The 25,977-nt window shown below is 38.7% G+C and overlaps 2 protein-coding genes across 4 annotated transcripts; one reads left to right on the top strand and one right to left on the bottom strand.

The window, feature by feature from the left end:
• Nucleotides 1-899: 899 nt before the first annotated feature.
• Nucleotides 900-6,983, bottom strand: LOC102217627 (inactive phospholipid phosphatase 7). Its single transcript, XM_005810066.3, has 3 exons — nucleotides 6,763-6,983; nucleotides 5,907-6,640; nucleotides 900-1,472 (listed from the first exon to the last, which is right to left on the bottom strand). Exons 2-3 carry the CDS (start codon nucleotides 6,385-6,387, stop codon nucleotides 1,084-1,086), a joined length of 870 nt encoding a protein of 289 aa, XP_005810123.1. The 5' UTR covers nucleotides 6,388-6,640; nucleotides 6,763-6,983; the 3' UTR covers nucleotides 900-1,083.
• A 1,610-nt stretch (nucleotides 6,984-8,593) lies between these two features.
• fam78a (family with sequence similarity 78 member A) lies at nucleotides 8,594-21,598 on the top strand. 3 transcript variants are annotated; one of them, XM_023338581.1, is made up of 4 exons: nucleotides 8,594-8,764; nucleotides 9,895-10,198; nucleotides 16,294-16,784; nucleotides 21,029-21,598. In XM_023338581.1, the coding sequence occupies exons 2-4, from the start codon at nucleotides 9,936-9,938 to the stop codon at nucleotides 21,130-21,132; spliced, it is 858 nt and encodes a 285-aa protein (XP_023194349.1). In that variant the 5' UTR covers nucleotides 8,594-8,764; nucleotides 9,895-9,935; the 3' UTR covers nucleotides 21,133-21,598. The 3 variants fall into 3 exon arrangements, with proteins under 3 accessions (XP_023194349.1, XP_023194347.1, XP_005810115.1); XM_023338579.1 differs by having other exon boundaries at nucleotides 8,594-10,198; XM_005810058.2 differs by lacking the exon at nucleotides 21,029-21,598 and having other exon boundaries at nucleotides 8,594-10,198; nucleotides 16,294-20,351.
• Nucleotides 21,599-25,977: the final 4,379 nt, after the last annotated feature.

Genomic DNA, 25,977 nt, shown 5'->3' with positions numbered 1-25,977 from the left:
GAAGTGCATGTGATGTTTGAAGCGAAATGAATGTATTCGAATGAAGCCCTACAATTCAGGTAAACATCTCATTAATCATATTTATTCCTGGATAGGATTGGTAAACCTTAAGAAACTCAAGTCACGATCATTTCTGCATAAAAAAAAACATTTTTGTTATTGGAAATTTTGTGCCACAGAATTGATAAAACCCAAAGACATATTTTGCAACTGTATATCTGGATTTATTTTTGAGCTGCAGCAACAAAGTGTAAACATTGTACACAGATTTCTGCACAGTACAAAGCTAACTCATGTACACTATACATTGTTCATTTCAAATATCAAACAAGTTCCACCAAAAAGTAAGAAAGAAAAAAACACACACTTCATATGCACGCATATGCTGAAGCCTTTCAGTGAGGCAGAGAGCCTTTAATGACAAATCAATATCATTTGTAAGGTTAATTTTTGAAAGAACAAAGAAAAATGTTGAATTCTCCTTGTAAACTGTGCATAAATGGCTCAAATCAGCTGCATAAAAAAGGGTAAAGAGTGGAACATAACAATAAAAAGTGCAAAAAATCCATTAAAAATATATAAATATTACATCAGGGCCAAATAAGAATAATGAAATGTAGGATATGTTCTACAACCAACTCCCTACACTGTTCATTATGGTGTCAGTTAAAAAAAATCAAAGAAAGGAAGAGGAAGAATGAGACATAGCAAAACTGAATGGAGGCATGATACAACCAAGAGCCAGAAGAGAAATTACAGGTTAAATTACTGATGAAAACAGGATAACATTTTTCAGATTTTTTTTTGTCTTCAGTGTTTGTTAAAACTGGAGATTAAAGATGAAATCTAGAATTTCTTAAGTTGTATGAAGATTCTGAAGGGCCCAGGGGACCATGTGCCTTTTTTTTTTTTTTTTTGCTTATTGCATGCAAGTCAGCGTCTGCATCCAAATATCAGCTTTCAGTGGTCACAGCTTAGAAAAACCTCCCTGCTGCATAAATAGCTCCTTGAGACCAAAGATCAAAGTCTGCAGTATTGCACAGTTGAAATATTAGTTGCAAGATCATTTAAGCCGAGCAAAGCTCAATAAAAAGGGCTCCAGCTGAGTGTACTTATGGATATAATAGTCTGACAGGTGTTTGAGGACAGCCACACCGTCTCCATCAGACTAAAGTGAAACATGCCCAGAGCAAAGCCACACACCATGTCAGTTAGGTGGTGTTTACCCAGGAGCACTCGAGAAATGCCCACCAGGAAGGCCCACAGCACCAACAGGATGCGCAGCGGCACGGCCAGGACCAGGTGAGACAGCAGGAATTTGGAGACCATGGCGGCCCGACTGGCATGAGCAGCAGGGAAAGAGTACACATCCATGGCGACGCAATCCAAGAAGCCTGGCGTCATCTCCCATGGTCCTCTGCGCTTCACCAGTCTCTGGACTCCAGCCACCGTCATGACATCAAGGATGAGGGCTATAAGAACAAATGAGAGTGTAAGAATCAAAATCTTAATGCATAAAATGTTCAAAGAGTTTCACTGCATAAATGTTCCCACCAAGGGAGTCATTAGTTTATATCCACGACATAGACAGTAGATCTGACTTTTCCTTTTAGCTTTTCTTGCAAAGGATTTGTGATATGCAATATGCAATGTTAATTACAAAAAAGTGGAAATATATACTGTATTAGAAATAGTAAAAACACAGATTTGCTGAAAATAACAACAGGCAACAAAACAGTTTAAATAAATGACGTGAAATAATTCACACCTAAAATTGTGTTCGCACCATTTTAAAACTAAATAGTGAATCTTCCTTTGACAAACATTTGGTACTGATTGACCAGGAACCACCCTGAGGTAGTGGTTTGGTGTATTCATATATATGAAGATGCTAATACATCTAACCCCTCCATCCATTATGTTTTCATGCTAATGCAGAGCCATATCATTACACTCCCCCCACCTTGCCTTGTTGTAGTCATGAGTATGGATTCACTGGTAATTCTGGCCAGATTCATTCAGAATTATGATATAGTTTACCAAATATTTTTGGTTAAAACAGATGACATGCAGTCAGTTGTAACCCTTGTCTATGTGTATTTTATCAGTGTTTAAATTTTTTAATTCCCTTGTTTTTCAGTTGAGGTTAATGTCACTTAGCAGTTCTCTCATTTCTTGGAATATTTCAAACTATCAATCAATGTATTTGTTCAAGCATGCAAGCAGTAATCTGACTGTCACATAGGTTGTGATAAACTGTACAATGTCCTGCTTTACACCTCTTGATAATAACTGCAAGTGAAATACTGATTTTTATAGGCTATGAACCTGCATGTACTTGTTTCATTATTGTAAGGTCTCGCAATCCTGCTGAGTCCGAAAACAACTGGAATAAATGTGTAAACAGATATCTTGGCAACTAAGAATAACCAGTGTGGCATACAATAATACCAAGCAACATTTGCTCCAAGCTCGCATGGCAGAGATTTGTAGAGTCTTTTTATAACTCAGCGACAGTCCCAGAAATACCCATGTCCCCTTTGCTATCTCCAACTTCAAGTCTGCCATCGTCACACACTTAAAATCAACTGTTGGACAAACTGGTTTTGGTGCCCTGATTCAGCGTTCTCATAATGCTATTTATTCCAGCCAGAGTTACCAAGGGAATGGTTTAAATCAAAACATATTCATTTGTTAGAATGGCCCAGTCAAAGTACAGTCCTTAATCCAAAATTGAATAAGGCTGGATGGTTTCGTTGAAAAATGTACCACAATATAAGTGTCTCATATCAGTCGATGTTGATAATAATTGATTAGTTGTTTTTTTTTGTTTGTTTGTTTGTTTTAGATATCTGAAATAGTGCCAAACTGGCAGCATGACCTTTCCTGTTTCATCCACAATTTTCACTCCACGCCGCTGTTGTTTATTTTTAAGCAGTAATGAGGCACAGTGGGGGAAGCTTAAACTGTTGCTGCACATGTTACTCAACAGGTTATTGCTAGGTAACCAAAGAGTGAGTGAGTTAGCTAACAAACCTTGCTAAGCTGGCTGCGAGACTTTGAACAGCTAAAGTCTTTCCTCTGCTTACATCCCCCAGAATGCTGCGTGGCTTTGGATTGGAGTTAAGTGAAATTATTGAATATTCTATCAAACATATTATCTATAAATATTGATCATGTGTCTATTACGACATATCTGTGGCAAGACTTGATATTCAGAGGTCCTCTTCATCCTATCCAGATTAGTTTGTGCAATTTAGCAAAAAGAAAAGGGCAAACAAATTCACTCTCTGAAAGACAGCTGGTATGGCCCAAAACATTTCCAGCTGGAATGTAAGGTGGTTTTACAGACTAAAGAGGTGGGTGGGTAAGTTCCTCCCACTGCACTATTAAGCACTACTTCGTGTTGGTCCATCACATAAAATTCCAATAAAATGCAATTGCAATTTCAGTTGTGAAGGGTCCAAAGGTGATAGACGTTTTATAAATATGAATTATTCTGCAAGGCATTCAAAATGCGGTTTCAGGAGGTTTATATATCTAAATATTCAAATATTCAATTTCAAGATTCAGATATTAGAATTTTGAAGTGATAGTTTCAAAACAACACAACTTTAAAAAAAGTGTATCATATCAAATTCAACTGATATATATATATATATATGTATATATATATATATATATATATATATGTATACTGTATATACTGTATATATAGTATATGGTAGTATATCTGTACTGTATATATACAGTATATATATATATTACTGTGACAGCAGACAAGCAGACAGCTGTCGCTTCTGCTTGTGGATTTTCTCCTGAACAAAAAAACCCAAAAACAAATAATGAACAAGCACTGGAGCTCAAATAATACCCCAAACACAATGCAACAGTGTCCCAAATCCAGAGATTTGTTGGCTTCCAATCAGTTCCAGCATGGCTTTAGTGAGTAGATTTGTAATACTTTCAATGTGATTAATCTGCATTTTGTGCTGAGACTGGGCATTTGACTGCATACATGTGACTACAAACACACAGATGTCTGAATGATTCTGAAAAGATCAAGCTTTGTTTTTGATGCAGGCTAAAAAAAATGGACATTTAACAGAGCAAAATTATTTACGAGTCTGAACATGACACAACCTAAAAAATTAAGTAATGCAAACAAGCTTTTCACTGCTTAGGTTTCAGGCGTATGTGTTGCTCTGCTGGATCAAAATTAAACTATTAAAGTTTTTGAATAAGGCTATGCATACAACCTAGCATCAAATATGAATCACGATAAATATCTTATTGTAATTGGGAAATATCTAATTTTTAGTTTGATGTTCATCTTATGTTTCCAAAATAAATTGAATATGGGAATGATGTTGATAACTCTGAAATGTAATTTTTTAAAGGAATGTCAGGATTCATGTTTCTGTCTGAGCTATGTTTTGAGTCCTTGGCAAAAAATCTAAAATATTTTTGAAAGTCGTCTAAGCAGTTTTTAATGTATAGCAGTAAGCAAAGCCAAAGTTTCAAAGTAAAAATTTGTTTGAGATAAAATTGTACTTTCTAAAAGATAGTAAACTATCAAACTTCTTGACAATAACATTATTTTTAAATTGCTAAATACAAGAATTATTGTTCATCGTGCAAGTACATTTCTCTTGATTCACATATTCCAAATATCAAATTGATAAACTTTATACAAATTGTTAAAACTTTTACACAAGCAGGCTTTCACATTGGGATTAAAACCACACAAAAAGAAGGGATTTTCCAAGATTTCGCTCTACCTACGGTTGAATGTTTTTAAGATGTTCTTGCATTATTTTGGAGCTTGCATTATTTTGAGCATGTCATAGGCATGGACTTTCTAAAATACTCGTATCCCTAATCATTTTCCACATGTTGTCACTTTACAACAACGAATTTTAATGCATTTTAATGGGAATTTTTATGTGACTGACTCACACAAGCAGCATGTCAGAAGCTTTGAATCACACAGAGTTGTGTTCCATCAATCACTTAGATAAAAAGAGTCAGGAACTGCAAACCTATTTTAACATGGCCAACCTGACCAGGCAAGAATAGCATTAATCACTTAGGCAGTGAAGAGGACCGTGCAACTCTGGAGGAGCTGCCTTGTACCACAGTTCAGGTTGAATGATGACTAATTAATTAATGCCTACTATTAGACGTGCTATCCGCAAAGCTGGCCTTTGTCGAAGAAGGGAAAAACAAACCCATTGTTGAAAGAAATTCATTAGAATTTCCGACTGCAGTTTGCCACAAGCCTTGTAACAGAGCAAACGTGTTTATTATAAGACTTAAAATTGAACTTGCATCAGAAAAATCTATGGAACAAAAAAGTAACACTGCACATCATCCTGGACGCACCTTTCCCATGGTGTAGTATGGTGGTGGCAGCATCATGCTATTTAATGCTTTTCTTTAGCATGAAGCTTTTGGTGTTGCTAAACACTGTATACTTTCTTCTCATCAAAATATATATAAAAATATAGAGCCTATAAATACTGTATATATCCTATCCTGATCCTTGATTTAACTGTGACCTATAGTTAAAATAATTGTTTTCTTGTGTTATTTAAAAATGCCATTTAATTTAGAATTTTCTGCTCACAGTGGGAAAATCAGTATCATTAATCGCTGCTTTTACCCATGTTTCTGTTTTTGTGAAACAATGATAAATTTCTGATTATAACACTTATAATTGTGTTATTATGTATTAAATTAACGGTTATTAGCTTAAAACATTTTAGCTGATGTATCAGATTTGATAAGAATTTATGCATGAGACAAAGAAATAAAGCAGCAAAAAGTGGATGTGAATCAGAATTACTCCCAAATAATAACCCGGTGTGTTGCAACTTGGTGAATGTGATGTGGTATTTATTTACCCAGCAGCAGATTGACCAGGACCTCCTGACCAGCCAGAGTGTTGCTCCGTGTCAGACATACGATAGTGCCAATGATCCACGTGATGCCGTGCCCCGTGAGCGCTAGCAGGGCCACCATGGACCTGCAGCCTCCCCAGGAGGACGACGTGGAAGCGCACACCCCCATTCGTTTGGACAGGCAGATGTCAATGGCGAGGAGGGAATTCATTGCTATCCCTTTGAAGGAAGGGTTGAGCTGCATGCAGTCTTCCTCTGGCATCTTGGTGGACTCTCTTCTGTCCTTGCTGCCGCCGTCGGTAGGTTCTTCGCTCTTCTGGATCGCTTGGTGCTTGGTTTGAGGCGCGCGTTTAGGACCGCAGCGGTTCTCCGGGGGCCCGGAGCCGCCACGGAGGGGTTGATGATTGAGAGACATGAACTCGGGTCTGCTCAGGACGCTGTTCCTCTCCCGCGCCCTGGATCTCACGTTGTTCGCCGAGGGCATGCTTGGTCAGAATCGAGCTTTCCTTCTGAGGGCCCAATAAAAGATAAATCCCCGGAAGGTAAACCACCTGGGTTTGAGTTCACCACGACGGCCCACTGTCTCGGAATAACACCAGTCCTCCCCCTCCTGTGGCCTTAATAGCTATATTTAGTGTGTGGGGAATGCGCGATGTCCATGTTGTTTATATCACGCAGACGGGCAGAGCGCAGCTACTGAATGGCATCAGCTTCCAGCCAATCCCGTGAAACCCGACCTACAGCATGGGCACAAAACAATTTTAATATCAACATGAGCATTTCAGTTAGACACAACAATACAGCACAGCTCAGCGTAAAATGTGCAAGAAACTCTCAAGCTGCGGCGCTGTGGTCTCACCTCCGGCATCAGATCCTCCTCGCAGCATCCATCACACCTCTCACATCCTGGGAGCGAGTCGCCATATTCTGGACGTAGTAAAACCCGAGAGAGCACAAAGAAAGGAGGAAGACAATGCAGCTGTGTTGGTGCTGCATCTAGTGCTGCTGCGCAGATTTGACGTAGTTCACGCACAACCACTATTCAGATTAAGTGGTGCGCCCTGACGTAAAGCGGAGTTCTCCAAGGTACTTAAAAAAAACCCCCCACAAAACAAAGCTGATAGGCTCATTTCTTATGGATCTCCAAACACCACAGTTTATAAGAAAAAACAAAACACCTTTATTAAATAATAACTAGAGTAAATTATTATTGGAATATAGAACAAATACATATTTTTTTTCATAAATACAAACTTTAACACGCTTAAAACACATTTTTATTTTCCAAACCAAATATTCTTTAAATTATTTCACTATTTCTCTAATAATTTCTGCAATGTTACTTTACAACCCCACCCATCGCAAACAATGCGTGACTAGATGTTGTTGGTCAACACGGGCAGCTTAACCAATCAAATGTTAGGAACTGGTTGAAAAGGCAGTGACAGTTTTAATTATGTCTTGCTGATCTGCAGTAAAATAATCAAGAACTAGTTGAATAACAGTTGAAATTATTATTATTACAATTACTATTACTATCATCATCATCATCATCATCATCATCATCATCATTATTTTACATTCTAAAAACAATTAATTTTAATTAGTTTGTGATTTAGGTCCTTACTCAATAAATGTGTGGTATTTTAAAACACTTCAGGAGACATATTTATGTACATTAAGGTCCTACTTATTATTTATTAGATCTCGGTTTTTTGACAGTAACTAAGCAAGTTAGGAATATATAACAGTATTAAACAGAAAATGGAAATGTTAACAAATAAGTGCAAATAAAGTTTGGAACTTAAATTATGCTTTTGGAAACTAAGGTTGGACAAAATAGGCCAGTTACAATTTCAGCGATCACAATACTAGAACTGAAAACTTTACAAAATATAAAGTGCACCAACATTTCACAATATCTGATATTTTCTTAGAACAAAAAATAATTCGGCTTTTCAGAATTATTTTAAATAGGGCCACATTTTGCTAATACCACTGAAGTTTTTAAAATTGATGTGCATTTAATTATGATTAACCCATCCCCAGAGGTCAATGACAGACAATCGTCAGCTTTATGTCACAGTTCCTTACAGAAGTATTCACACCCCCTGTGAACTGTTTCTCATTTTGCAACATCGCAATAGGAAAAACAGTTTTCAAAGACAGCCACAAGAAACCCAATTTGTAGGCGGAATGATTTTGACCAAATTTTGTAAGAACATTAGAACAACAGACAAAAGCATCAGTTTATGTTGGGGTTATGCGAATACCCCAAAAGACAATTGGAGCTGTAATTATATAGAAAGGTGGTTTTACAAAGTATTGACTTGGGAAGGCTGAATACAAATGCATGCAGCACATTTTATATTCTTATTTCCAAAAGATTTAGAAAATCATTTCCCTTTCACATCACCTACATGCTACTTCATGTTGTTCTGTTAAAAATCCTCAATCAAATACAATAAAGTTAGTGGGATTGTAACGTGAAAAGGGGAGAAAAAAAAAGCTGCATTGTGCGGTACGTCATGTGGTACTTTTTTCTTGAAAGCGAAAAATAAAATAAAAAAATAGAGAGAGAGCTGTCTATTATGCAGTAATTATGTTGATTCTCATGCTGCCTACATTTCCCAGCGTGCTCACTGCTCAAGGCGGAAGTGTCGTCATGGAGATGCTTATAAAGCTGCTTCTCCGGCGGCTCTGTGAGCAGCGGGGTGAACCTGCCGTTGTAACGATGGGACGGTGACAGAGATCTGACAGCTCGCTCAGGAATTTCACTCCAACAGCTGCATAACAACCCGAAATGCTAGCATGCGACCCACTGGCTTCAACAATGTGACAAGATGAATTGTTTGGATTAGGTCTGTCATTTTTTTTTTTTTTTTTTACATTTATTTATTTCGGACTTTAGTGTTTTTTGGTTTTTGTTTTTTTTAATCTAGTCCTATGTTACCGATGGAACAGGGGGCAAATCGTTGACCCTGCAGTGTCCTTTGGATGTCGCCGATGTAGTCTTAAACTCTGCCGGGGATGGCTCTCCTCTCTCGGCGGGACGGCTACCGCAGCCGCCGCTGTGGAGAAGAATAACGGGAGGGGGGATAACGGAATTACCTCTCTGACCGAAGAACTGTGCGAGTCAACGCCTCGCTCCTGTACACTCCAGGAATTTTACACCGCTGAAGACACTGGATATATTACACTCTGTTGTTTTATAGGTAGACCTCGTTTTGCATGCTGTTTTTTTTTCTTCTTCTTTTTAATCGGCTATAAATAGACAAAACTCATGCATTCACACTGCACGAACCCTTAATCCGACATACAGCTGTCTTAACTCGTTAAGTCACATTTTCATGCGGAATTGGGACTCTAAATTAAGAATATGTGGACTGTAGCCTATATATGCTTCAGACAGTCACTTCATTTTAAGAACTGATCCACGACAGCGGTCTTTGATCATGATTCATGTCACCGGCTTGGACGTCGTCGTCTCCCTGCGGATTATCTTCTGATGAATTATACAAACGGAAATCTGACTCCAAGATGTAACATTAGTAGTTCTTTTAATAATTTAGGTCAGAATTGCCACCAGCCTCTCAATGATCTTGTCAAATCTATCTCTAGATCCCCTTTCCGTGCAGTTGTTTTGTATCTTGACAGTATGCGGCCATCAGTGCACGCATCAGAAAAAGTTGCGATGCCCAACTTCTGCAAGTGAAGTCGCATTTTCGCACCGGAAAGCATGCGCTCTGCGGCTGTGAAGCTTCTCTATTGGCTCGCCTTCCTCTCCTGTGACAGTATCGGATCAACGCATGGCAATTTTGGTCACTCTTGATATATAAAGGCGTTTTGGTTTTGTAGATCTTTTTTCTTTTTTTTTTCTTTTTTTTTGGAGGGTTGGGGAGGGAGAAAGGAGCGTGTAGGTCCAAACTTATGGTGATTCTTCCTGCTGTTTCCATGCGTCTTTCTTCTTCTCCCCCACCTCCTTCTCCAGAGCTTTGGGCGCTTTTGTGGACTGTGTTACAATTCAGTGCAATGGGCTGCATCCAGAGCCTCAAGTGTAAGCCCAAGAGTTTCCGAGACAGCGTTATCGTCCTGGAGCTGAACACGTCCATCGACTCCAACCCCACCAGCATCGACGAGGCGTCCAGCGTGGTTCTGCGCTACCGGACGCCGCACTTCCGAGCTCATGCGCGTCTCCTGGTGCCGCCTGTAGCGGCCAAAGAGACGTGGACCATCGGGTGGATCCAGGCGTGTAACCAGATGATGTTCTACAATACCTACCGGGACAAAGGGATGTGAGTATATGCGCCTGGCTCTTTTGGCATGTTTGACGAGTGAGTGCTGGTGTTAAAATATAGCAAAAATAATATAAAGTAAAATAAAATAAAGCAAAGTAAAATGAAATGAAATAAAATTGAACTTTTAATAAAATCATTCATCTATGTAAATTTACTTTTTAAAATTAGATATATTTTTAGATGACATAGTATTAATAATAATAATAATAATAATAATAATAATAATAATAATAATAATAATAATAATAAAAATGACTATTAAATTTATTATTTAAATGGCAAAATATCATAAGAAATTGAGCTTAGCGTTTTGACTTATTTTCTGTGCTACTTGCACTTTAATATCATTATCCAAGTTTGAGTAGAACAGAAAATCACCCAATTGGAACTGTGTCTCATTCTAGTATAAATAAATACATTTTAAGGAAATTATAAGCAGGAGGATTAAATTATGTATAAACAATTAAAATTACAGTGGTCCTTTCAGAAAAAAAATCTTTAAAAGTATTTTGAATTTAAAAGATAATTGTTCAGTCTTAAAACACAGAGAGCAGGGAATGACTGAAAGAGTGAGAGCCCAGTTGCCAACAGGGAGACTTTTTTTCTTCTCTATTTTTTGCTTAATTTCATTGGCTGAAGGTTTGAATTCCTGTTTTCGTGCAACAAGTAATGCTAAAATTACGTGGCAGAGGAAATGTCACTCAGAAGTGAAACTCTTGCAGCATCTGGGTTACACAAGAACACCTGTGGGGTTTTTTGCATTGTCTGAAAAAAAAAAGACTAACATGTTCAAAGCTAAATGTGCAACAGCTCTCGCCTATGGCTACATAGATGGGAGTATTTAGATGAATAATAATTGCTGTGACCTTTCATATCCTAGTGACAGCTAGCACTAGTGTTGTCCTTTCTTCTGTTTCCTGTGTGTCAGACATGCAGTCCTCGTCTTATTTACTGTGGGCGACCACACGCTGATCAGAATATACTTTATCTGTAAAGAAGAGGATGTCTGAGTGCTGCAGCACTAAGATTAGAGCCAGACACCCCCACCCATGTGTATGGCCCAACATGTTTCTTTTCCCTGTAAGCCCCCCGTTTCAGTGTCAGTAAAGGTGCATCCTCCCAAGTGTGTGATGGAGAGATGGATAAAAGGAAACATTAACCTTTAAAAGTTCAGCTTCATTTGTTCACCCAATCTGCAGGTGCATCTGTCAGAATGTCACCAAAAACTTCATTTCCTTTAATTTATTTCAAAAAGTGGAACTTATGTGTAATGTGGAGTCATTACACATAAATAAATATATATTTTCAAGTGTTTATTTCTGTTAAATATGATGGTTATGGCTCACAGTCAATAAAAACCAAAAATAGTTTTATTTATAGTTTTTATTTCATTTATTATTTATTAAAATAAATAATTTGCATGTTCTTACTACGCATGTCATGCATAAGTTCTCTCTTGATTCTCAAGCTTCCTTTCACAATCAAAAAACAGGACTGTTAAGTTAATTGGTTGCTCTAAATTGCCCATATGTGTTTGCATGTATGGTTGTTTATCCTTTGTGTCTCTCCCTGTAATGGGCACCCTGCACGAATTATGAACATGGACCTGTTAAGTATTTATAGAACTATTTTTGTGGGGTTTTTATAAATGTATTTATTGCCTCATTTGTGCCACTAAGCTGCTTCTGTTCAAGATTTATTGTATGTAAGGGAGAAACAGCTTTTTAGGGATACAGTAGGTGTTGTTGGTTGGAGGAATCAAATACTTTGTGACCACTGTAATATTGTTATTTGTGTTGGATGATGTTGGACATGAAGGTAGGCTGTGAAAAAGCAAATTCAGGCAATGGTGAGCAATAAATGCTTTTAAACTGATAAGATAAACGCCACTGGAGATATTGGACTTTCTCAGTTTTCATCCACAACTGTGATGTGTGCATTAACCCAGTTCGTTGTGCTCCTTAGGGTCTTCAAGCATACATAGGCCCAGCCTTCACAGTATTAGTAAAAAAAGTTTTGTCATGCCTACATCTCGCTATATGAAGGCGAAGATATTTGAGAAAAATATACTAAATAAGTTATTTTAGTAAATGCAAATGCCACAGCCCAAAAGTACCCCACATACCCATTTTCTGGAGTTTAAAAGTTACCGTCAAGATGCAGTAGAAGATGAATTCTCCTTGCTCGAATCTCATACCACATAGTTGCTTTTGGTGGTGATAACGGCCCAGCATGCTGTAATTGCACAGAACAGCTGAGGATGGTAATATTGATAATTTCTCTGTTGGGTTTGGACGGTGCACTCAGAATTCTGTGCACATTCATCACTCCCATGTGCACCGTTGGGATATTGCGAGGTATGGTTTGGTTGGTTTCGACATCCCGTGTGCGTCTGTTAGGAGGCAGGCGTATACTTGCATGCACGTAGAAATGAAAAGAAAAAGAGATTGCTGTTTACAGCTCAGACTTTACACTAAAAGGCTTCTCAGTTTTCTTAATGTAAACACTCGTCTACTCTGTCTCTTGGACACATTTACTTTGCCTTACCTTAGTAGGTATCTGTACTTATCGACAACATGCAAAGTAACAGGAAACAGCAAAGAGGTCTAGTAGTGGTTGTAGATATGTGTTTTGTCTCCCATGAAGGAAACCTGTCAGGTCCTTAAAATCATGCACAATGTTCCAAATTCATTCATTTAATCTGGGTGGTTTTGAAGCAATCATAAAACATGCACCGCTTACAAATCTTCAAGCTTGAGTTTCTGTCCGGAAAGGCAAGCAAACAGGAAGTGGACACTGGTGGTGGTTTCCACACTCGCAGTGACAGCTCCGGAGTGGGTAGAGATACAGACTCTGGTTTACCTGTGTTCACTGCTTGGTGCTTCCTGTCTCCTTTAAATATTTTGATGCCGGGTGTAGTAAATGCTGCATCTGAATAGAAGAGTCGAAGACAACGCTCTTGAATGTTTTACTTCTTGTTCCGACTTAGGCGTGTGGAAATTTTTATATATGTTTCGTGATAAATTAAAGTTGAGAGACTTTAAATAAACAGCACAGTTTCTTGGCTTTCCCATTTTGAAGAGTAGCTAAGAGAAAATCGGCTTTGCGCCACATGCTTTTGTAATAACTTGGATTAATAGTTTGTGTAATAGAAATTGTAGGGATGCCACTGATTTTGCCACCCACGCTTTTGTTTTCTCCATTATTCAGTGTGAGTTCATGCCACAGCAATAAAAGGTGCATTTATTTAATAAAGCTTCTTCCACTTTAATGCATGTAAGTAAATTTAGGGTAGAGAGGCAGTACGTTGTGTGGCCGCTCGTTGCACTGCTTCGCCTCTATTCTGCTGATCCTCCAAATCAGGGAACGAAAGGTAATCTATTATCACACTGCAGACAGAAAATCAATGTTGGACAGAACAGAGGGACTGAGTCACTTAAGATGTTCTTTGTCACCTGCTGTATGTGTCAAAATGTTTCATTACTGTATTGTAGTTTTAAGTCAGAAGGAAGAAAACCAGAAGTATTAAGCTGTCAGGCTTTGAATCGGCTTTCTTGTGTTGTTAGATAACAAGGTTGAAATGAGTTACTGTCAATGCCGAAAACAAAGAAAACACATCAAATGTGACTTGGACATAAAATGTGACTTGGTTTGCAGTTTGTGTCATTTAATCACAGATTTGGTCATTTCTTTAAGTCATGGCCATACTAATTTATTTATTTTTTACTGTTGCTATTAACATTTTTGAACTTGTCAATAATTGAGAATAAAGAATGACAGCAAGAAAGTAAGGCACACATCCTCTTACATTCACATAAAAGCTTCACAAACAACTTTTTGGTATGTTAAAGTGTATCTCCACCATGGTTTATACCAGGGGTGGGCACTCCTGGTCCTCGAGGGCCGGTGTCCTGCAACTTTTAGATGCATCTCTACTTCAACACACCTGAGTCAAATAATGAGGTCGTTAACAGGACTCTGGAGAACTTGACTGCACTTAGGAGGTGATTCAGCTGTTGGATTCAGGTGTGTTGGACCAGGGAGACATCTAAGAGTTGCAGGACACCGGCCCTCGAGGACCAGGAGTGCCCACCCCTGGTTTATACCGTTCTCTCCCCAACAAAACCAAAATAAAGTTTCCATTGTTGTCATTTCAACTGACAGCATAATAATCACAATGTTTAAATTATGAGATCATTTTTAAAAAGCCGAGTCTACAAAGCATCTCTCTGTGCAGTTGATACATTTCTCCCTGTGATTCTGCCACAGTAGCCAAGCTTTGCGGATCCTTTTTAATTTTTTCCAAGGCGAGATATATTCTGTTCCAAGGTGACCCAGCCAAAAGTTTTCGGATCAATACCTGCTGCAGGAGACGGCTCTTCAGCTCAGTCCTCAAACAGCAGACCAGTCAGTGGGCTGGATTGTGCATCTACACACTGCCTGCTTAGCAATCAGTTGTGCTGTATTTTCTTTGAGTAGTTAACATAAATGACCTGAACGTTTGTTTTGCACATTGTGAAAATTCTGCTACCCTGCATCAAAACTTTACCTGCACAATCCTATGAATTCGTTCAGTATGTGGCTTCCTGCCACTTGTCAAAGTTAATGTCAAATGAAGCTCATCTTAAGAAGTTCTGATATGGGCAGAGATTTATCGATAAGAGATTGTAGGCTGATGTTTCTTAAAACTTTGTCATGTCTGCTAAGATTGTTTCTGACCTAGTTTCTCGCTAAAAAGAAGTAATTACCTGGCTTGAAAGTAGTAGCCGTTAAACAGTGTTTAACCGATTGAAAACAGTCAAAATGATTTGAGTTAACACAGGATAACTAATAACTAAGAGATTGGTCGTTTTTCAAAAGGTTTGTTGGTTTTGGTGTTTTTGTCACTTTCAGCTGTCTCAGACAAATGCTGATTTAATGAGCTAAATTAAAGAGTTAACAGTTTGGATTAGATAGAAAATAGTCACTGTAATAGAGTTTCTACAAATGGCAGCATCATTGCAACAGAGACTTGGAGGACACCTGCGTGCGTTTGCATATCGCTGTTGCAGACCAGGTCTAAATACTGCAAAGCCGTGCAAGGTTTTCTGCTGTGTCTTATCTGATTTTCAGTGAGGGAGATGTGACTCTGTCTTTTACCCTAAAAAAGTCAGTCAGATTCATTTACTTCTCCTGTGCATGACTGTCTGTCTGGACAGCTCACGCTAAGATGAAGCAACTTTAAAAAAATAAATAAAATTGACTTTCCTACACATTGTGAGTTCAACTGAACCAATACAGAACAAAATGTAGCAATTTCAAGGGGTTACTTTTAGCTTGCCGTTGTTTAACTGAGGCTTTATTAACTTCTCAGACTTCAAGGGATGATCAGATTTTTGAGTAAATAAAAATTATGCAGCATAAAACATAAACTTGTTCTGCCTCTTTTAAAGATGGGGAAGCAGTTACTGTCCTTGGTCATTTTTCAGGCCCCTATGCTATGGTTAGCTTTACTAACTGTATTCATTTGTCTCAATTTGTATTCTGCAGAGATTTGTAAAAGGCTGCCAGTAGTTATAAATCCAGGATGTTCTATGAGAAACAGCTGTAACAAGCTTAAAAGGTTGAAACTTTGCCATTACACATTCTCCCATCATGGACTGAAGTTGGCTGGATCAGTTCTCCTTCATCAATTTGACAAAATATCTATTGATGTTCTTGAGCTGATGGCTTCTTTTCATACCAGACTTCTACCATGCATGATATAATCAAAACTACAAAAGTACAAAATAGTGAAGGTCAAATCAAACTGACCAGTACCTGTTGAGGCAGCCGAAATGAACAACCGACATCTCTTTGAAGGAAATAGTTTTCATTTAAATTGTTTTTTACATGTATGTTTTTCTGCCCGATTGTTGTCAGATTTCTAAATAGTTGTGTCCCCTTGCACTTAAAATAAGACCTCCATAATTTCAAACATTGTAATCGGAGAGCAGATAAATTCAACATTTCCAGAGTACAGTTTCCATACATTGACCCTTGATTACTTAAAATTAAAAAAAAGCTAAGTTTCTGTTTAAAGCCTCATTTGTGTCTCCATTTCTAACATCCAGGTCAAGTTGGGAGCTTCCAGACCTGCGTGATGGCAAGATCCAAGCAATCAGCGATTCAGACGGCGTCAACTACCCGTGGTATGGCAACACCACAGAGACCTGCACTGTGGTAGGGCCCACCAAGAAGGACAGCAAGTTCGCAGTCAGCATGAATGACAATTTTTACCCCAGTGTTACCTGGGGAGTACCGGTCAGTGACAGCAATGTGCCTCTGCTCAGCAGCATCCAACGCGACCAGAGCTTTACCACGTGGCTGGTTGCCATCAACCAAGCCACCTCAGAGACAGTCGTTCTCCGGACAATCCGCTGGAGAATGAGGCTTCATATTCAGGTGGACCCAGAGAAGCCTCTGGGTCAAAGGGCTGTTTTAAAGGAGCCTGTGGCCCAGGAACAGCCTCAGATACTGGGCAAGAATGAACCCATCCCCCCCAACGCCATGGTGAAGCCCAACGCCAATGACGCCCAGGTGCTTATGTGGCGGCCAAAGAAAGGTGATCCCATGATGGTCATCCCACCTAAATACTGATCTGCTCCTCTGACCAGACTGGCCTTTGATACCTGCTCTACTTCATCCCTTAACTATATGTTTTGTTTACGTTTCGCTCTCCGTTTTCACCAACCTCTCAGTGCTTTAATCCGTTTTTAATTGTTTTTTTTCTCCCCAATTCTTTACCTCTATAGTCCCCCACGTTAGAGAAATAAACACTGACAAACAAAAGAAAGAGGTTAAAAAAACCACAGCAGACAAAAGGAGCAGATGATCCTTTTGAGGAAGGAATTTACTGCAATTCACTGCAACCATTCTACCTTCAAACATAAGTCGGGTCTCACTGTGCTGAAATGCAAAAAATGAACAGAAGCAGTGTTTCATTTTTAGTTTTACACTCTGGCCAACTGAGCCAGCTGATTAGACCGTGGGTAAGGATAAGCAAGATATGATCGCGTGTGCAGACATGCTGCACAAGCCGTGTACGAATACAAGTCGTACTTTTTTTTTACTATTGTTATTGTTATAGGCTGGAAGAGGGTGCATTCACTTGTGTTTTATGTTGTTTGGTTATTTACATGACGAAATGCAATGAGTGACTTAGATTTTAGTCATTTTTAAGGAATTCTAGATCTTCGATCCATGCTGCCTTAAGTTTACATCGCTTTCCACTGCAAATGCTTTCGCCTTAAACTGAAGTGCAATGCAGTTATTTAGTCGGCGGTCCCAATTCTTCCAGGTGCTCGGTGCTGGGATGTGTGGGTTTAGGACTGGAACCAGAGCACAAAAGAAAATTTTTAGATAGAATCTTTGACGTGTAGAGGAATCCAGTGTCTAGCACCCGGCGTTATGAGTGGAAAACAGTTACACAATCAAACTAACTCAGTGTGTTGGGTTTCAAGTGCATTATGCAACAAACGAGATGCTCTGTGAAGCCATCAGTTGTACTTAGCACAGTAAACTAAGAACATCTGGAGAAAAATCTAGTGAAAGCACAGTTGACCTCATTTTTGTCACTTTATTCTGCCGATAGGCTGTTGTAGAATTGACTGCATCAATCCATCTCAGGGCCTTTGTTTTACTTCCTCCTTGTCTGTTTTCATCTAGCTTTGTCTTCCATGCTTCTTCCTACCTCTGTAGCCTACACAGGACATAGAGCAGTTTTGTTTTTATCTATGTGTAACTAAAAACAAGAATCTGTCTTTGAAGGAACTCCTCATGTACAACAGTATCCTCCACCCACCCTTTCTCACATTTTTTTTTTTCTCTCCGCTGTCGGGGCTGACTAGTAGAACAGGAAGCGGGCGAATTTAAGGCCGACTGCTCGGCTGGCATATAGATGACCCACTTCTCTTCTCTGCCTGTAGTAGCTCTCGCTGCATGCCGGGCCTGTCTCCCTTCATTTTACCGCCAGCGAGAGTTAACGCAGGCACACATGCATGAATAAAGAGCTCCGGTCAGCTAAACATCAGTGCTCAACAACCCAATGCTCATTTATCTAGAAAACTTTGAGAGGAAACCAAAATTAGAGCTGAATTTGACTTCAGAAATTTTCTTCCTCCAGAGACAGACATTTTTTTTTTCTTCATTTTTCAATTTTTATACCACCAGACAAATTGAATACACATAAGACTCACCAGTTTATATATTTAACTTCTTATTTAAATGCAAACCTTTCTGAAAATTGAATGAGAAGTGCAGCATTTGTCTCATATCAGTATTCTAGATCTGAAGCGGCATCCAGGAATTGCCCAAAAACAATAATAAAACTGCGACTGCCACTGCCTTTTGAAGCTTAACAGTTAAGCCATTTTATCTCATTTGCATAACATGCAAAAATAGAAGCATAGCTTCTTTTATCTTAAGGCTGGACTAAAGCTAGTATATCCTGACGACAGCTGGGAGAGGCTTCACCCACCCACCCCGTGACCCAAAACAGGATAAAGTGGATATAAAAAAATAAAAAGTATTTATTATTTTTTTTTTTTTTAGATGAATGAACATTTCTGAAAACCAATTGAAATTGTTCTCCTGACTACAGAAGTGGGTTAACACTGTTGGAGAATAATCTCCGAAGGCCCTGCAGCAAATGCGCTAGAAGTCAAACAACATGACAAAATTTACAGATCAAATCCATCTGTGGATTTAAAGTCAAGGAAAGGCAAAGTTCAGAATTTTTAAATTGAGGTTTTGTAATGTCTTCCCTGCAGTAGATAACACTCTTGCTGTTTTGGTTCAGTATAAATCCAGATGAGTTTTTCTCTAAGGCTAACGCCAAGAGGGACAAAGGTTCGAGACAACAGCAGACGTGTACCATCTTAAAACAACTCCTATCTCAAAAACGCCGTAGAGGTTTATTCAAATGGAGTTTTTATAAACCATTAAGCTAGCATGTTTACATCAAGCCTTTATTTAAAAAAACAAGCTGATGATTATTTACTCAGAAAATGTACATAGGTGTTGCACTACCAGTGGTCTTCCTGTACTCTGAATGGAGAATGCAGAAGTATTTGAAGTCAAAGTTTCTCTCAAGTAAATATTATAGCAGCTTGAATGAACGCTTTTTTATTTTTTGCACTGCCTTACTTTTCTTCTTGGTGGTTATTCTGACGGGAAGGGCTTTACTTCTTTCTTAGCATGTGTTTCACAAAGGAAACTAATTGGTGGTGCACTGCATCCTACCTCCATTTTCTGTGTAGATATTCATTATTTTTTTATTTTGTTTTAAGTAACCACATTGTGTAAATGTGACAATGACTTGAAGGTTTGTGAAATACTGTTGACGTACAGTAAATCACTATGACTATTTAATGATTAGAGCTGTTTTAAAACTATAAAAGTCTGCTTTAGTTTTGGCCTGTCTTGAACTGTCCATTTGATTTATCCTTCGGGACAGATTAATGCGGATTTCAAGTAAACGAAGACACCAAGACAGTTATCTGCTGTGGATGAGACGTTGTCCGCTGATAACTTTTTAACCAGACTTGACTTCTAAAGATCATGAACTATCCCTTAAATACTTTCTAATTTCAAGCATGGCTGACATCCATGCTTGGCATGAGACGGCCACAGTCCCAGGCTGAGTCACGGGTGAAAGAAAAGGGAGGCTCAGGCTTCCGCGGGACGGCTGTCACATTTAGATATGCAGTGACACACTTTCTGAAGCCCTCTTTGGGCCCAACAGAGCTGAGCTGGACTAGCTCGAGTCACGGCTCAGGCTTAAGGAGGCCAAATAATAACAGTAAAGGGCTGTCACAGTGAGAGGACTGAATGTAAAGGTGAAGACAAACTCAATCCTCTCATAAAAACGACGTATTTTTGGAAGCAACCTGGATGCGAGCCAAACATTATGAAAAGATTATTATTCTTTTTTTTTCTAATTTTATCCCATCACCCCGCTGCATGAGGACTCTATTTCACAGACTTTGTTCCAAGATCCCAGCCGGACAATACGTAGCGTAAATACTCCACTTGTCTGCTGCCATTTTCTCTCCTCCACATACAAACACACGCCCGCACACCTACACACACACACACACACGCACACACGCCCACACACGCACACACGCACACACACACACACACACACACACACACACACACACACACACACACACACACACACACACACACACACACACACACACACACACACACACACACACACACACAAAAGTACAGCTGAGGTTATGTCCTTGTCATAAAGCAGGGGTTGAGCGAGCCCACACCAGCATACAGCCTCCCCCCGAGGGGAAGGGAGCAGGCCGGTATCTGATTGTCACTGCGGTGTCACATTGGCAGTGTGTACTCATTTAGAGGGGGGGCGGCACGTGGATCATGCGACGACAGGCACGAGCGAACAGAGCCATAAGCACAACACACCTGCTCACTACTAATATTTAGGGAGTGATGTGCAGATGTGCAGCTTGTATTTTTAGTTTGTTTTAATATTTGAATTTTAATAATAGTAATAAGAAGAATAAAAAATGGAATTTAAGAGGTCACTGAGTGTGTGTTTGTCCATAATCATCAGTGTTTATATGTTGGATTGAAGCTAACGGGCACTAAGTGTCTTCTCTTTATCTCAACCTGTCATGCATGATCATAATGTGTAAGCTGTGTTCACACCAATGAAAAATGTCAGCAATGCTACATGTGCTTCCTTAAAAAAAAAGCCAGAGGAAAAACAAAACTTCCAGACTTAGCAGAAGGGTTGTTTTGTTGATGGTCTTTAATTTTGTTGTTCAGATGGTGAGATGTGCCAATGTTGGACAAGAGCCAAAACTATGCAGTGTGACGCTGATGCCCTCATGAACCTCCTGGCACCTGAAGTGGCCGCTTGGTTTGAATAAATGTTTTTATATTCCCAGAGAAACACTGTGGATTGAATCATGTCTGTGAGATTGTGTGCCAAGTAAATTGACATCTCCTCTCCTAAACTCACACCTTCACAGTTCTTCTGTGGGCAGCTACCTTTCCTTTGTGAAGAAGGTATCTGCTCTCCCCTGAGCCACTCAGGAATCCCTCGCCTCATTTCCTGGCTTTTGTTTTTGGTTTTATTTTGAGACAAATCCACTTTCCATAGGCCGTCCGGCTCTCTCATTATTTCAGTAAATTCAGTTCATCATTTTAAAGGTAACCCTCTCAAATGTAGCACACAAGATGACTAAAGAAAATGAGTTTGATTACTTGGAAGCACAGTGCACCACTGGAGTATTTTGGGCAGAATGTGTTCTTTTTTGTGTACCAATACTTGAAAATTGGTTGGTTCTGGCAATTGTTTAAAACTGTGAAACTGCACAACACCAGGGATACAAAGCCCATATATATATATATATATATATATATATATATATATATATATATATATATATATATATATATATATATGAATGAAAGATTTTTTCATGAAAGAATAAAATATACAAAACAGAAAATATTGTGCTTTCTTTATTTTAATCTGAGATGTGAATATTTCATCATATCTCTACTTTTTGGTATCACTTAAATTATTACATTATTATTACATGATTATGACATAATGGTAGAAAACAATAAGGGATGGAAGAGTGGCAAAGTATAGGAGAGCTATACGTACAGGTGTGCAGGTGATAGAGCAAGAATGAAGATGTTTGATATTTGCATCTTCCATAAATGCTTTTATGAAAGATGCTATGCTAAGGGGAAAAGAAAACTGTCTTTAGCTTGTACACATCTGAAGGAAAACTGCCTCATTAGGCTTTGTTTGTATTACACAATATCAAAGTGAAATAATAATATGAGCAACAATCTTGGAAAAACAATTATTACTCCTCATCTATCTGAGAAGGCTTGCTAGCCAGCATGGTTCTGCAGAGGTAACCAGTGAAGGTTGAGACAATTAGAAAAATCATACAAAAACTATGGCTTAAGAGGTCAGCAGTAAATACATTTTCCTTTAATGGAAGATAATGGAAGCATGCCTTACTTTATGCAAAGTTGCATCTGATTATAACTTCTATAACTCTGATGAATAAAACCAAAGTAAAAGTGCCTGGCGGGAAAGTACAATATCATGTTCCAGTCAAAGTGTAGATCTCATCCTGACAGAAATACTATAGTGTGTCCTGATGTGAGTTATGCAGGAACAAATGCTGGCAAATCTCACTGAATTGAATCAAGCTATAAAGAACAGTGGGCCTAAGTTACTCAACAACTATGCAGGCGATAGATAATATTACACAGGAAATAACTACTTCAAGGTGTTATACAAGCTGCTAAATCATGGTGTGTAATTAGTGTTTCCATGGAATATTAGTTTTTGTGTGTTGACATTTTCAATGTATGCCTGCCATTTAGAAATGTGTCATAAAATAACTTTACTTAGTTTTGTAAAACATTAGGAGAGACTGTAGCTAGTGAAAATGAAAACTGCAAATGTGCAAGATTATTTTCAGCCGTGGAATAATTGTCATTCGACATGGAAGCAAGAACTTACAAAATGCCGATTGACTTAGACTAGACCACAGCTCTTTGGGTCACACGGTAGTGAGGAAAACATAAGGCGACTACTGTGTGTTTCTCAAAGAAGAGCTTTTATTGAGATAATGATCAGGATTTTTGAAATAGAGAAATAAAGCATGAAGCTCTGGCAGAGTTAAATCAACACTGTGCTGAATCTGTTTGGTCTTTTTCAGAATTGGTTATTTCATTTTAATATTTCAAACAGTTAAACCTACTCAATGTTTTGTTGATGCAACTTTGTAAGAATTAAATTAATACCAATTCTGAAAAGGACCAAATAGACTCGACACAGTGTTGGCTTAAATCTGCCAAATTGCTGCTTCTGCTGAAACTGAATTTCTGCATAGATGTTCTCTGCATGCTCTGTTAATCTTCCCTTCAGATTGGATTATAAAAGAAGTCATCAGAAAATATAAACTCCCTGCTTCTGCTGTAACTGACATAAAATTATTTGTATCCAATTAAAAATAAGTTCTTAGTTAAAATAATAAGAAAAAAAGAAGGAAGATGCAAAATAAGTAGACTTCATCTTTCCTGTGTGCTAAATAACTTTTTACTTGAAGTATAAAGTGTGGGTCACTCGGGTACTTGTAATTTCTTTGCCAGGAAATTATCTCAAAAGATAATTAAACAATATAAAAGGATCATAAATCTAAAAACAAACATCTTTTTGTCCGTATATTATTGGAATAGCATTGTTCCTTAATTAGCTTTTTGCATGTTTTCACAGGAATTTCTGGATTTTTTTTTTTGTGACGAGTTCAAAGTCTTTTGATGAATGAAAAAGCCAGAGGTGAGTATCGACACTCCTTTGCATGGAAAGTTTACTTGACCCCAGTCAGCTCCAAGCATGCGGTCTCTGCTATCCTGGTCACATTCCTGAACTGCACATTCACGACTATATTTACATCGCGGCTGCAGCTCCCTGCAAACCTCCACCTGTCCCTATTTGTTCCTCCAAATAATAACCAAAGTATCTATTTAACTAAATTGTACTGCACTTCAGAAAATGCCAGGAAAGCTTGATTCCTCTGTGTGACATCACCTGTTAAGCAAAGTAAGACAATCCATTTTGGGACGTTGAATTGTCATGCTGTGTTTTTGTTTCACGCTGGTGTAAATTCTAAACTTAGTTGTTAGTAACTTGCAAACTGAGCCCAGCGCTGACAAAGGCATAAATATTTAAACAGTTTTATAAACTTCATTCAAAGTAAAGAAAGAAAGAAAGAAATCAGATTTTGATTTTCTGTAAAAGTAAATAAATACATAAATAAATAGGCCAAATTTAATGCCTTCTACAACATAAAGTGAGTTGGAATCTGACCATGCTCAAGTCAATCATGAGGAATGAAGGATGTTAGTCGGACAGGTAATCAACTTGAGAATGACCCCAGTGTAAGAGTAAAATCATAGCAGGTGAATCTTATTCAGCCTGATTTAAAGGACAAGACAGTCTGCTGGGAGGCTGACAGAGGGCACCTGGCTGTGCTTTAGACCAAGTTTTAGGAGTGAAGTCTTTGGATGATTGTCATTTGATGAAACAAAAGGTTGAGCTATTTGATGATGAGGAATTTTGAAGACTGGATTTCCTCATCATAACATTCCTATAGGTAAAAAGATAAAAAAAAACTGTTTTGTCTAAAGTCATCATTTATTTTAATAGAAGTTTAACTTGATTAAGTTTGTCAGATTTGATTTGGTGAAGTATGTGAATAGTTTTACAAGGCACTACAAGTAAAGGGAGAAACAGTTCAGGGGCTCAAACTCCAGTCCTCGAGGGCAGCTGTCCTACAGTGTTTAGATGTGCCACAGGTACAAAACACTGGAAAGAAATGGTTTAATGACCTCCTCCTTGTGTAGATCAGTTCTCCAGAGCCTTGCTAATGACTAATTATTCTATTCAGGTGTGGTGCAGCAGAGGCTCATCTAAAAGTTGCAGGACTGCGGCCCTCGAGGACTGGAGTTTGAGACCCCTGGTACAGTAAGGGGTATACTGGCATCCTCATGATGTGTTACTAAAAACACTCTGAGTTTTTAGTGGAGGGCATCATGAACAGGTGGAGATCAAATCCCTCCATGATTAATTGGATGTCACGGCGGCTGTGAGCCCCAGGGTCTAAAGGTTTATGATACATTTAGATTATCCACGTTTTAGTATTTATCCCAGAATAATGGCCAAAGCACAAATAAATCTATAAAGTTTTTATTAAACTGATAGAAGGTTGCCATGAGTCTCCTAACCGAAACAGGAGTCCCAAGGCCGCATTTCCAGACAGCTTTGCAATATGATAGAACGGCGTTTTATTAGTGAGATCAAACCCTGGGGCAGTCCTCTGCGAGTAAAATTTGAAACTTTTTAATACCCTCGAAGGCCGCGACGCTGTTCCGCGCTCGTAGATGCCATCCAGACAACGTAATGTAACATTTATTGAAATGAAACGCCGCAACAAAGCAGATAAATCACTCTTAAGCTCCGAGCCAGCCATTCCGGCCGCAGTCCCCGCAGTTATGTAAGAGGATGACGTTTGAGCGACACGTACATCTGGACCGTCAGGCCGAGGCTCGAGGTAGGACAATGGTTGATTAGCGTACACAGCATAATGTGATATTCCATTTAAATTAATGATAGCTATTAAGAGATGAACATCCCACAAGCCGAGGCAGGACGACTCGGAGGCAACCTTTGGCTGCCATCAGTGTAATTACAGCAGGTGATGGAGTTGGAGCCCACACCTCCCACACGCTGCCAAGGCTTTTAGTAATAAACTCAGACATCACAAGCAGCTCCTAAGGGGAAAGCATCAAGATACTTGGTGCAATTATAAACTCAGCCTTGTGTGAGAGTTAAACTCTCGTCTGACTCTAGTTCATAATTAATTTGCGTGAGTTTGAAAACTTTAACTCCCAGTAATGAAATAAAGCCAAAGGGTCCTTCAACTTAACGGTAACTTGCACTTTGATCTTGAAAGTTACACAACGTTATGGATAACAAAGACAGATGCAGGAAATGAACGCAAGAGAATGTGTGGAAATAGGCGAAACTGGTTACATTTTATGTCAGTTGATCATACATTCATACATCCTGCATATGATTTCACACAATTAAATATGACTTATGTTGCTCAATTGATGGGCTGCAGTGGAATCCGGACTCGACAAAAGATGTAATCTATAGCTGGATATTGATTTATCTG

Source organism: Xiphophorus maculatus, chromosome 8, assembly GCF_002775205.1.
Source record: "Xiphophorus maculatus strain JP 163 A chromosome 8, X_maculatus-5.0-male, whole genome shotgun sequence".
Taxonomy (NCBI): domain Eukaryota; kingdom Metazoa; phylum Chordata; class Actinopteri; order Cyprinodontiformes; family Poeciliidae; genus Xiphophorus; species Xiphophorus maculatus.
The sequence above is the reverse complement of the archived record's forward strand: the minus strand, read 5'-3'. Positions and strand labels throughout refer to the sequence as shown.